The sequence below is a fragment of the Hyperoodon ampullatus genome (assembly GCF_949752795.1).
Source record: "Hyperoodon ampullatus genome assembly, chromosome: 10".
In the NCBI taxonomy this organism is placed as follows: Eukaryota; Metazoa; Chordata; class Mammalia; order Artiodactyla; family Ziphiidae; genus Hyperoodon; species Hyperoodon ampullatus.
Window position 1 is genome coordinate 3,444,749 of NC_136923.1, and position 12,752 is coordinate 3,457,500.

General features: G+C 50.7%; 1 protein-coding gene across 2 annotated transcripts in view; it reads left to right on the plus strand.

Moving 5' to 3' along the window:
- FBLN2 (fibulin 2) overlaps window positions 1-12,752 on the plus strand; it is a gene marked incomplete at its 5' end in the record, with an annotated part of 50,771 nt that overhangs the window by 16,766 nt on the left and 21,253 nt on the right. For both annotated transcript variants that reach the window (XM_079713723.1, XM_079713724.1), the window contains 2 exons: window positions 9,763-9,874; window positions 11,260-11,389. In XM_079713723.1, the coding sequence (XP_079569849.1) occupies window positions 9,763-9,874; window positions 11,260-11,389 (242 nt within the window). The remainder of the gene's footprint in view (window positions 1-9,762; window positions 9,875-11,259; window positions 11,390-12,752) is intronic.

Consider the following 12,752-nt stretch of genomic DNA (forward strand, 5'->3'; position numbering starts at 1 on the left):
CCAGCTAGTCAGCCAGGGTGGCCCAGCGCCTCCCAGGCCGGGCTGGGGTGGTGAGCAGGTGGGTGGGGTGCTGACTTGGGGGGGGGGAGGGAGCCAGTCAACACCCCTACGAGGAAGCTAGGCTGGGGGAGGTGCTGCAAAGGGCAGGGGGGCTGGGGGCTGTCCTGCCCCAGGTGATGGATGAAGGCATCTCTAAGGGGCTAGGTTGGGTGGGCCCAGCAGGTGGGCTCAGCCCAGCAGCTCCTGCTGGCTCTCAGCCGTTGTGTTTGGGATCCCGGGGCAGGAAGGCAACGCTCAGGATCCTTCTTGTTTGCCCATCTTCTAGTCATTGTAAAAGGACTCCCGGCACCACCAGGGCCTGCGGGTGACAACCCTGCCACCCCCCACCCCCACCCCAGAATACAGAACATCAGAGCTGCAGCACTCCCTGGACTGTTTGCTCAGGCCCCGCAAACATCCTGTCCAAACAGGGTGCTGGTGGAGGTGGCCGCTCATCACCCTGCAGGTGTAGCGTTTTTTACAGCATTTCCGAAGCCACCATTCTTTCAGGCTCTGATGTCCAGGAGAGGGGACTATCTAGAGGGGTCATGACCTCCAGGTCGGACTGTTCTGGGCACCCACTGCCTGTGATCAAAGGAGCTTAGATTCCCTGGAATCGCAGGATCTTTTTATAACGGCATGTTTCTTGAATAGGTAATACCTGCCCACGGTAAGGAAAACACATAAAAGATACAAAAGAGGTAAACAGTGGATGTCAGCTTGCTCCCTCCCTCCCCAGGGCTCGGTCCCTCCCTGAGACACCCGCTGCTACCCGTTTCTGGGACCTCCTTCCAGAAATCCTCCACGTGTGTCCACGTGTTACTTTAAAAAAGATCAACGGTGACTTATTATACATACTGTTCAGCACTGAGCCTGTCTTCTTCATTCTTTGTGATATATTTGGAAACTGTTCCACAGAAGTGAGTGAAGATCTAACGCGTTCTTTTTAACACTTGCATGAGATTGGGCAGATATAACACCAATCATTTAATCACTGCCCCGTGCCCGTGGCACGTCTGTCAGCCATTAGATTTCTAGAAGGGGAAATGCTGGGTCACTTTTTTGTTTTTACACTGCAATGCATTATTTTCTCCTTATTGTGGTAAAATACACATAACATAGCTTTGGCCATTTTAAGTGTACTAATCCGTGGCGTTAAGAACATGCACACTGTTGTGCAGCCATCACCACCATCATCTCCAGAACTTTCTCATCTTCCCAAACTGAAACTCTGTCCCCTTTAAACACTAACTCCCCATCCCCCATCCCTGTCCCTGGTAACCTCTATTTTGCTTTCTGTCTCTGTGAATTGGCCTATTCTAGGGCCCTTATATAAGTAGAATCATATAATAGTTGTCCTTTTGTGTCTGGCTTGTATCACTTTTTGGGTCACATTTTTAAAAGACTGTTTGCCTCTTCAGTCTTAGAATTTTCTAATCATACTACATTTTCCAGTAATATTTTTGTCATGGAGTATTTGTGAATAGAAGAGCATAAGGGACTGTCTCAACAGTTAAAGAAGGGCACCCACCAAGGCACCAGCCCTGGGGACAGAAACCATGGCTGCCCTGACGTCCTCCCTGGTTACCACTGTCTTGGCTTCTGTGAGCACGAGTTCCTTCCTTTTCTTTACAGTTTTGCCACCTCAGCAGGTGTTTTGCTTTTCTCTGGGTTTGAACTTCACATGAAAGGCAGTGCGCAGTGTCCTTCTGTGACTGCTTCTGCCCTGAGGCCGTGTCCCCGTGAGTCACCGTGTGGTCACCGCGCGCCCATTTGCACAGCCTGGTCATGCCCCAGTATCCACCTTCTCCTGTCCTTGGACGCTCGGGTTGTCTCCAGTTTGGAGCTACTGTTTGTGGGTCCCCAGGTGGAGCCCACGGGCGCCCGTTTCTCCTGGGCGTGGACCTGGGGGTGAAATCACCACGTCATTGGGTTTGCGTGTCTCCACTTTCCTGGATGATGGTAGATCGTTTTCCAAAGTGGATTTATCCTCCCTCCACTTCTCAGGGGTGTCAGAGGTGGGACTCCTGCCAGAGTCAAGGTCGTGCTCTCTGGCTGGCAGGGCCTGGTGTCCTGACTCTGAGGGGCAGCCCGTGGGGATGCATCTGGGAGCCAGGCTGATCCCGGCCCGGGTCACCCACGAGGCTGGTGAGAGCCTGCCAGCCAGCCTGCAGCTGTCACAGTGGGAGGTGGCCTTCACCTCTCTGGCCACGGTGCTCGTGCCTAACCGGCAGGCAAGGAAGGCCATGCTCCCTCTGGCCGAGCGCAGGCAAAGTGAACAGAAATGGGGGAGTCCATGAAAACCCAGAGCAGAGCAGGGAGGGGTTGCTGGGCGCCCCTCCTGCCTCTTCTGGAGGGATTACCGTCCTGTCAATCCTTTTATCAGCCTGGTCCTCTGGAATTCATTAATTAACTGAAGAGTAGTCACCAAACACCTTCTGTGTGCCAGGGGTGGGGAGGTACTGCCTACTGAGCTCCTGTCCTTTGCCAGACACTGGCTTCTCCCCTCCCCACTTTGTGAAATGCGGGCGGGAGGGGTGATTTGCCCATTTCACCGGCAAGGGCACAGAGGCTTGAGGATGAGTGACTTGGCTACGTCCCCCAGGCAGGGAGGGGTGCCCTGGCTGAACGCCAGCGCTCACGGTGATGGGTCAGACACGCCCAGGCTCACTTCTGAGACTCGGTAGAAACTGCTATGTGGAGGTGATGTGTGTGAGTGTAAAGTTCTTCTCCCTCCTTTTCCTAAGTCTGTGCCATTGGCTGTGTATCTTAAACCCTTAGATTGCTATTTATACATCTGGGAGATCAAGGTAATTGTCCGATTTCACGTTGTCAGTTTGAGCTTTGCGTGAGATGGTATACACCACGGGCCTGGGGTGCTCCACCCAGCCCCAGGTTTTATCAAGTACTAGGTCTGTGCCGGGCACTGGGGACCCTGAAATGACTGCGACCGTTCTTGGCCCCTGATACCCTCTCCCTCTGCTGTCTGCGGCTGGCATGTCCCTGGCAGTGACGTTGTGTGTGTACCAAGTGCTGCTGTGAATGAGGCTGGAGGAGGGGCTGTTTGTTCTGCCCGGGACGGAGGTGGATGCTGGCGGGACCACAGAGGATGGAGAGGCAGGGAGTGGTGTGCAGACTGGCTTGTTAAGGCTGGGTAGTTGGGCAGGGTAGAGGAAGGACGTTCCCAGCTTGGCGCGGCATATGCAAAGATACGGTGGCACAGAGAAGCCTGCTAGCCGGTGGAATAAGAGCTGAGACGTGAGTCTGGGCTGTGCTGTGAGGGCCCCGATTGTCGCTCCAGGCAGGGGTGCTTTATCCTGCAGGGCAGTGGCCTTCCAGTGGCATCCGTGGACCACAGGGCTCCCCAAGATGACTCTGAGGTGACGAAGGCCAGGGCGTTATGAGCAAAACTAAGTAGGGTGCTGCAATGAGGGTTGGGGTGAAGGTTAGTTTAGATTCAAAAGTCAGGGAGATCCTGCCTGAGGAGATGAGAGTCCCAAACAAGGACAGCCCTGTAGAGACTGGGGGTCGGGCAGGGCTCAGGGAAAGGGCAGAGGAGTCCAGGCAGAAAGTACAGTGTGTGCAAAGGCCCTGGGGTAGGAAGAGGCTGAGGGGTTCAAGTGGAGAGAGTGAGTGAGAAAGGAGACGCGGTGGGGAGGTCGCAGGGCCCTACCAGATATGTCTTGGTAAAGAAAGGGGGGACTCTGGGGGGCTGTAGGCCGTGGAGAGACACAGTCTGATTCATACTTGTGAATGGTCATTCTGACACCATCTGGAAGATAGACCAGAGGAGGACACAGGGGAGCAGGGTACCCCTCGGACCCAAGAGATGGTGGCAGAGTGAGGGGCGAGGTGGTGACGGGGGTGACTTTGGAGGTGGCCCTGCGGGTGACAGATGGGAGGAGGGAGGTGAGGAGGAAGGAACGGGCCCAGGAGGGTCCTGAGGTTGGCACAGGGAAGACCAGGGGAGAGATGTTCTGGGGAAAATTGGCTGCTGAACAGATTCTGGCCGTGGGATTGCCAGGGATGCACGCTGGTGGTCGCTTAGCCAGCTGTGTGTTTGCAGGAGACGGACATGAAGGAGGGCGCCCAGGTGAGGTCAGCCAGGCTGGGGCGTGGCCGGGGAGAAGAGGCCCTGGGGCTCAAACTCTGAGGGGTTAGAGAGAGACAGAGGCTGGGGCCTCGGAGGGGGTGGTCAGGGAGGGGGCCTAGGGGTGGCCTCTGGACAAGCAGCAGGGGTACACATCTCGTGGGCTTTGCCCGGCCCCCTCTCGCACGCCTTGGACGGTACTGGGCAGCGCCGCGCTTGGCCCCTGTGCTGATTCCCCCTCCCGCTCCACGTGGGTGGCCTCCCCAGCATAAGGGGTCACACCCCTGAGTTCCTTTGTCTGGAAAGAGGGGAAGCCAGGGTGGGAAAGGCCAGGAGAGAATGGAGGGCAGGCTGCCAAGCGCAGGCTGAAACCTGCTCGGGAGGGGACAGGAAGGGAGCCCCATTCAGTCCACAGGGAAGTAGAGCCTCCTCAGGCTGGCGCTTAGATTCTCAGAGAGGGCTTCCAGGATCGGCTGCGTCAAGCTGCCCGTGCACAGCCAGGAAGCTGAGGCCGGAGAGGAGAAATTAAGGCTTGGGACTTCTAACTCCCCGCCTGATCTAGAGAGAGCGTAGCACAGGTACTCACCATAATACCGGTGGGGGTGAAAGTGCCTGGCCTCACGCCCGGCTGGTGGCGAGCACCAGTGCATTCCAGCCGTTCCTGTCCCCCTGATAGGGCACCCATCTCGTGTCATCTAGCTGAGACCCAGGGCTCTGTCGGAATCTCCTAATCTCTGTAAGGCAATCTTGGAGAAGGCTTAGGGAGAAAAAGTTCAGTCCAGTACAAGAAAGGACGTTCTGAGCTGAGCTATGCGGAAAGGGACAAGCTGCCTGGGTGGAGCGAGATCCCTACCACCAGAGGTATTCAAACAAGGTGAGACCCCCACGTGCATGGAACGTGATGAGAGAGGATTAAGCGTGGAATGGTGGCGTCACTCTCAGGGGCCCAGAGACTCAAGTCGCAACTCTGACATTGTAGGGGAAGAAACAGACAAATGAAAAAGTAAGCTCATAAATAAACACGAGGGTTTCACATAGTGATAAATGCTGTGTGGAGACTGGAAAGGGAGTGATGTGATCGGACTGGGGCTGTCTTGCCATACAGGCATTTTAGACTTTTATCCAGTCAGTTGTATTAAGGTTTTCCTTTTTGCTTGTGGATTTTATTTCTTTTTTTCCCCCAGCTTTATTGAGATGTAATTGACCTATAGTATTATGTAAGCTTAAGATGTACAATGTGATGCTTTGATATACACATGTGTAGTGAAATGATTATTACAATAGAGTTAGTTCCCACACCTGTCACCCCACACAGTTACCATATTCTCTTGTTTGTGGTGAGAGCATTTAAGACCTACTCTCACTGGAACTCTCAAGTTGTTAGCTATAAGCAGTGTGCGGTGCATTAGGTCCCGGAACTTACTCGTCTTGTAACTGGAAGTGTGTGCCCTTTGACCAACATGTGTCCATTCCTCCAACCTGCTCTCCCCCAGTTCTTGGCAAACATTCTACTCTGTTTCTATGAGTTTGGTTGGCTTTTTTAGATTTCACATATAAGTGGTATTACAGAATTTGTCTTTCTCTGTCTGAGTTATTTCACTTAGCATAATGACCTCAAGGTCCATCCATGTTGTTGCAAAAGCCAAGATTTCCTTCCTTTTTATGGCTGAATAATATTCCATTGTGTGTGTGTGTGTGTGTGTGTGTGTGTGTACACCACACTTTCCTTATCCGTTCATCCATTGATGGATACTTAGGTTGTTTCCATGTCTTGGCTATTGGCTATTGTGAATAATTTGATGAACATGGGGATGCAGATATCTTTTTAAGATAGTATTTTCATTTTCTTCAGATAAATACCCAGAAGTGGGATTGCTGGATCGTATGATAGTTCTAGTTGTAATTTTTCTGAGGAGCTCCATAATGTTTTCTATAGTGGCTGCACCAATTTACATTCCCATCAACAGTGCACAAGGGTTCCCTTTTTTCTACATCTTCACCAACGCTTACTATCTCTCGTCTTTTTGATAGTAGCCATTCTAATAGGTGTGAGGTGATATCTCTTTGTGGTTTTGATTTACATTTCTCTGATGATTAGTGATGTTGAGCACCTTTTCACATAACTATTGGCCATTTATGTCTTTGGAAAAATGTCTCTTTTGGTCCTTTGCCCATTTTTTAATATACATACATATTTTTTGTTTGTTTGTTTTTTGCTATTGAGTTTTATGAGTTCCTTATATATTTTGTATGTCAACCCCCTTATCAGATACATGGTTTGAAAATATTTTCTCCCATTCTGTAAATTGTCATTTAATTTTATTGTTTCTTTTGCCGTATAGAAGCTTTTAAGTTTGATGTAGTCCCACCTGTTGATTTTTGCTTTCATTGCTTGTGTTTTTGGTGTCATGACCAAAAATTTGTTGTGAAGACTAGTGTTAAGGATCTTGTATGGTTTCAGTAATTCATTTTGAGTTGATATTTGTATATGGTGTGAGACAAGAGTACAACATCATTCTCTGGTGGATTTTATTTCTGAAGAAGTCTCTCTTTATCCTAAAATTATTTTCCTTGGTTTTCTTCTAATATTGACTTTATAGATTTGGAATTTATTTTTGTGTGTGATGTGTGGTAGAGCCCAACATCAGATAGTCAATCCTTTCCCCATTGAGTGTGAATGCCACTTTTATCATATACTAAATTCCCATATGCACATCATCCTGTTTCTGAATTTTATTCTGTTCCGTTGATTTCCTTATCTTTTTAATTATTAAAACTTTAAATTATGCTCTCTTCTTTTCTTTTTGTAAATTTTCTCAGGTATTTTTAGACATTTCCTAGTTGGGATGAATTTTAGAATCAACTTGACAAATTTCATGACAAATTATTTTGGGACTCTGGGATTCCACCTAAGTTGTAGGTTAAATAAAGGAAAATTGACATCTTTACGGTATTGAATCTTCCCATCTAGACACGTGGGATATATTTCTAACAAAGTAAACTGTTATATATCTATGAGACAGTTTTTTTTCTTCATGTAGATTTAGTGTGTTTACATAGATTGATTTCCAGGTTTATTTCTTTTTTTCAGTGGGATTTTTTTTGTCTTACCTTTTCTATTTAATTGTTGCTGGTGTATAGGACAGCCACTAATTTGTGTATGTTGATTTTGTTTTTGGCCACCATATGATAATAATAATAATAAATTAGTATTCATTTAAGTATGGTGTTAATATTGATTCCTTTGGATTTTCTAGAAAGATGAACTCGTAACATCTGCAAATGATGACTGTCGTCTCTTCTTTTCTAATACTCCTGCTGCTTCTTTTTTTCTTGCTTTATTGCATCTGCTAGCATCTCTAGGACACTGTTAAACAGTAGTGTCAGTAGGTACTTTTGTCATATTTCTGACTTCAGTATGGTGTGTGTCTAATGTTTCACCACTGGGTGTGTTGTTGCTACTTGTTTCAGGTAGACACTGGTTATCAAGAATTTATTTTTTTCTTCCTGGTGCCTCAGAACAGCCCTCAGGTTGATACTGAAGCTTATTTCCCTGGTTTTCAGAAGGAAAATTGAAACTCAGAAGAGCTCAATGACTTGAAACGCCCACTAAGCCAGTGAAGAGGATGATTCTTAGTGAGCTCTTTCTGTTCCTAGAATCTTGCAGGCTGCTGACATTTCTTGGTGCATTTCTTCCTCAGCCCTGCCAGCTTATGTGAACTGCTCAAGGACATTTAGAGATCCTTGTAGGCTTCAGCAGCTGTGCAGCTGTAGGTCCTCATAACAGAGCAGGACACTGAGTCTCTAGGGAGGAGAAATGGCTATACATGGTAGTACTAAGGTGTGGACCCAGGTTCAGAGTTATACTGTGACACCCTCGTGCTCCTCAGCACATACGTAGGTGTCCGAGATGGGCTTCATCTTTGAATGTCGTTTATTTTCAGACCTTGGAGGCAAATGGCTGCATTAATTGCATTCCTTATTTCCTGGTTCCTTATCATCTTAGCAAGACTCTCTCTCTCTCTCTTTTTTTTTTTTTTTTTCCGGTATGTGGGCCTCTCACTGTTGTGGCCTCTCCCGTTGCGGAGCACAGGCCTGGACGCGCAGGCTCAGCGGCCATGGCTCACGAGCCCAGCCGCTCTGCGGCATGTGGGATCTTCCCGGACCGGGGCACGAACCCATGTCCCCTGCATCAGCAGGCGGACTCTCAACCACTGCGCCACCAGGGAAGCCCTCTTTTTTTTCATTGATGTATTTATTCCCTTTTATCCCCTTTCCCCATTGCCATTTCTCCCTCCGCCTACCCTAGGCAACCGTTCTCTTCAATCTGTGTGGGTTTCTTTTTTTTTTTGCTTTTTCGTGTTTATGCAGATGTGTATTGTAATTTTGCATGCAATCTTTTCAGTTCATGTAATGGATCTCACGTGGTTTTTTCCTGTTTCCCCTCAGCGCTCTGTCCTTTGCTGCTCTGTGTTGCTGTGTCTACACGTGTTCAGGTTCATGATGTTGTGTATACTTCTTGTCTGCCATTTCTGACATCTGTGGAGTCCTCCGTGGAGGACGTCCCCGTGTTCTATTCATACTCCTCCAGTGATGGACATCCAGGCTCCCTCCAACCCACTTCCATAAATCACACTGAAGTCAGCATCCCTGTACTGGTTACCTATGGGTCCAGGTAACAACTTCCCTGCAATACACACCCAGGAGCAGAACCGCCGGGTCCTGGATGATGCCTGTGTTTAATTGTGTAAGAGGTGCTGGGTCTCCCTCCAGACTGGCTGCTCCAGTCACCACTCCCACACCCCAGGGCACGAGCATTCGCACCTGTGCCTGGCATTTATCACTCTTTCTCATTTTTCCAGTTTCATAGGTATTTTACTTTGGGGTTGGTTTTTTTCATGTTAGTTTTCAGGAGGTTACTGTATTTCTCAGTAGCAGTTCTTTGTCAGTTTTAGAACATTCCAAAAACATCTCTTAACCTGTCAGCAGTCTGTTATATTTCTCCACAGAGTTCTTTGTTATACAGAGAATTTTAATTTTGAGGTAGGAAAATTCATCCATTTTTTAGCCTATGGTCTGTGCCTTTTAGTTTTAAGACATTCTCCCAACCCCCGACTCCTGCCCTCCTCTCCAGGAGCTTTCCTCGATGCTGTTGCTATTTCTTATGTCTTGTCCTGTCTTGGTGTCTTATCTGGTCCCTTGGAAGCAGAGCCTGAGTTGGCGGTTCTTGTACACGTGGTTCATTTGGAGAAACTGCCCAGGGAGGGGGGCAGGGAAGGAGCTGGTGATGCTCCTGGTCCCACGGAGAGCTCTGGAGTGGGAGTGGCCGCACAGGGCTGTCCCCTCTGCGACGGACTTGGCCCTTGAAGCCCCACTACTCAGTGATTGGCCATCCTCCTCCCAGCCCTCTCCCCCTGGGTGGACTTACCTTCCCAGGCAGCTCTGCAGAGAAGGCTGTGCTTGTGAGCTGCTGGTGGCAACAGGCGCAGGCAGTGGGTGAGTGAGCTCCCAGTCCAGTAATGCCTGGGGATCTGGCCCGGCACTAGCAGCATCTACTACACCCGCTGGGCCTAGACATCTGGGAACTGTGCACCTCCTCCAGCTGGTGACTCTGCCTGTGTTACCACCCACAGTGTCCACGAAGGATCTGATCGAGACGTGCTGTGCGGCCGGGCAGCAGTGGGCCATTGACAACGACGAGTGCCTGGACATCCCCGAGAGCGGTGCTGAGAGCGATGTGTGCAGGTAGGGTGGGCGCCGGCTCCACGTCCCTGTGTCCTCCTCCCCACCCCGGGCCCCACACTGCCAGGTGAGCACCACTCCACCTGCGTCCAGGTGCCCGCAGGTGGCTGGATGTGGCTGCCTGGCTGGCTGGCCGGGCTCTCTCCGGGTGTGGGGAGCCCGAGACTGGCCCCAAGAGTGAACTAACCGTGCAGACTTGTCGCCGGCCTGGTGAGCACGGTTGGAAGAGCACACGTTGGGACCGCTGTCACCTGGGGACGGCTAGGTGCTTCTCTTACCAGGTGCTGCGTTGCTGCTGGGTGGTGCTCAGCCCACTCGAATTTCCTACCTCAGCCTTGAGCCGAGGCCGTCAGCCCTCTTTCTTTCCCCACTTTGCTACCCTGGGGTCTCAGGAAGGCTGGCCGCTCCCCGTGCTCTGCTGTGTGCGCTGACTGCTTCTTCTGACAAGTGTTCTCAGCAAAGGAAGCAGTTATACCCACGCCCTCCCTGTACCAGGCCCGGGTGACATCCTGCTCAGCCATTCACCCCTTCTTTATTCCAGGGATGCCATCTTGTCCAGCCTACTCCTCTTTCCAGATAAGGAAGAAAGGTTCAGAGAGGTGATGTGATTCACCCAAAGCCACACAGCTCGTTGGGAGCTTGGCCAGGATTAGACTCCATGTTTCCTATTGTCCAGCCCACAATGCCTCTGTTAGAAACATTTAAATTCTAGCCTTGTCCCTTTCCTTTCCCTTTGGTCATCCCACCAGTTTGGGCTGCCTAGGAGTTAGAGCATGCAGCATTCAGGAGGCTTGAACTAGTGCGTGCTTGTATCCGTCTTGTGACGGGAGACTCACTACTTCATAGTCAGCCAGTTCCATCACCGGATGGCCCTTGCTGGGACACGCCCTTCCTCAAGTGAGGCTGAACCCCTTCCTCAAGTGAGACTGAAGCCCACCTTTTCATCTCCCTGTTTTGTGTGCTGGCCCATCAGCTGTCTCTGCCTGGGGCAGCCCTACAGTTATTGGAGGCATGACCAGGGACCCTGGCAGTCCCAGGCCGACCGCCCAGCTCTTCCTGAGATGGGGTCTCCCTTTCCTTCTCAGCCCTGTCGGGGGGCTTGGAGTACTGACTCCCTCCCTCATCTGGTCAGGGACACAGAGCCCAGTGGGACCCAGGCCTGAGTCGTCTTAGTTAAGCTGAGAACAAAACCCATGTCACTTGGTGAGGATGTGCTGGCCTTGCCAATGCCCTGGCGCCATCAGGGGACTCACCTGCGGTGGACCTTGGCGGGGGCTTCTCTTCCCTGAGCTGCAGCCTCCTCTGTGAAACGGGGCCTGCGGTCCCTCCTGGCGGGGTCCCTGGGAGGATGGGGCGCTTGGTGGGGCTGAGGCGCACCTCTGTTGCAGGACGGCCCAGAAGCACTGCTGTGTGTCCTACTTGAAGGAGAAGAGCTGCATGGCGGGTGTCATGGGGGCCAAGGAGGGCGAGGCATGCGGGGATGAGGACAACGACACCTGCGGTGTCTCCCTGTATAAGGCAAGCCTGCCCTGGGGTGTTTATGGCCTGAGCCTGAAGGTCCTGGAGGGCCGAGGGGGTGGGCCGCCCTGTGGGGCTCCTCTGAGGGGAGGATGCTCACGCCTGGCGGCAGGGGAGCTCTGCATCTGCATAGAAAACATCACCAGTTACCATATGGACCAGTTCATTCGGGAAATACTGTTTGAACGCCAGTCTGTGGTGGCCCTGTTTTAGGCATTAAGAATGCAGAAATGAATAACACAAAAATCCCTTCCCTCACGGGGCTTTCTTTTTCTTTGGTCTTTTTGTAACTGGCATTTCAACTGAGTGTAATGTCCCCCAGGTTCATCCATGTTGTTGCTTGTGGCAGAACTGTGTTCCTTGTAAGGCTGAGTAATAGTCTGTGTATGGAGAGACCACATTTTGTTTATCCCTCATCTGTCAATGGGCACGTGGGTTGATTCTTCCTCTTGGCTACTGTGAATATTGCTGCTGCGAACGTGGGTGTAAGAAAGCCCCTCTCTAGAGGACAGACAGTACGTCCACTTACCTCACATTGGCTAGAACTTAGTCTGGTGGCTGCCTAGCTGCAAGGAAGGCTGGGGAATTTAGTCCTTATTCTGGAGAGGTCGTGTGCCCACTGCACATCTGGAAGGAGGGAAAACGGACTTTGGGGGCTAACAGCTGGCTGTCTGTGCTGTAGAGGATGAGGGCAAACTTGGAACAGTTTCAGGAAGTATCACAGAAGGATGTTGTGTTTGGGGGAGAGAAAGGGACAGAGTGGAAGAAACCACAAGCCTGGATGACGGTTGAGGGGCCTCTGGAGGAGGGCACCATTTGGCAGAGGATTTTGACATCGAATTTTGTCTCATTAGGGTCAGTTTTTCCTAAAAACAACTGATATTAGCGAAAGGACCTTGGTGACCGGCGAGTTTAGAATTCCATTTGTGTTTATATATTTGACCCTAGACCAGTCCTTTTTCCTCATCCTCAGCTTCTCCATCTATAAAATGGGGATAATAGTTCATGTCTTTCGGGGTGGTTGTGAGGATCAGCGGTAATGCAGACTGTTTACCAAGTATACGGATATGTTCACTAAGTGGATATATTCACCATTGGGAGATGCAGTCTGGAGTATCAGTGAGCTACTGCTGTGTAACAGACCATCCCAAACCTAGTGGCTGATGACCGGCTCAGGTCATGAGTCAGGGTAGTTGTGCTGACCTGGGCCATGCCCAGCTGACCTTGGCTGCCACTAGCTAATGGTTCTGCTGGCACTAGATCTAGGATGGCTGTAGCTGGGATGACACTTCCCTGTGCCATGTGGTCTCAACCTCCAGCAGACTAGCCTGGGCTTGTTTAGGTAGTCGCTGAGCAGGGTTCC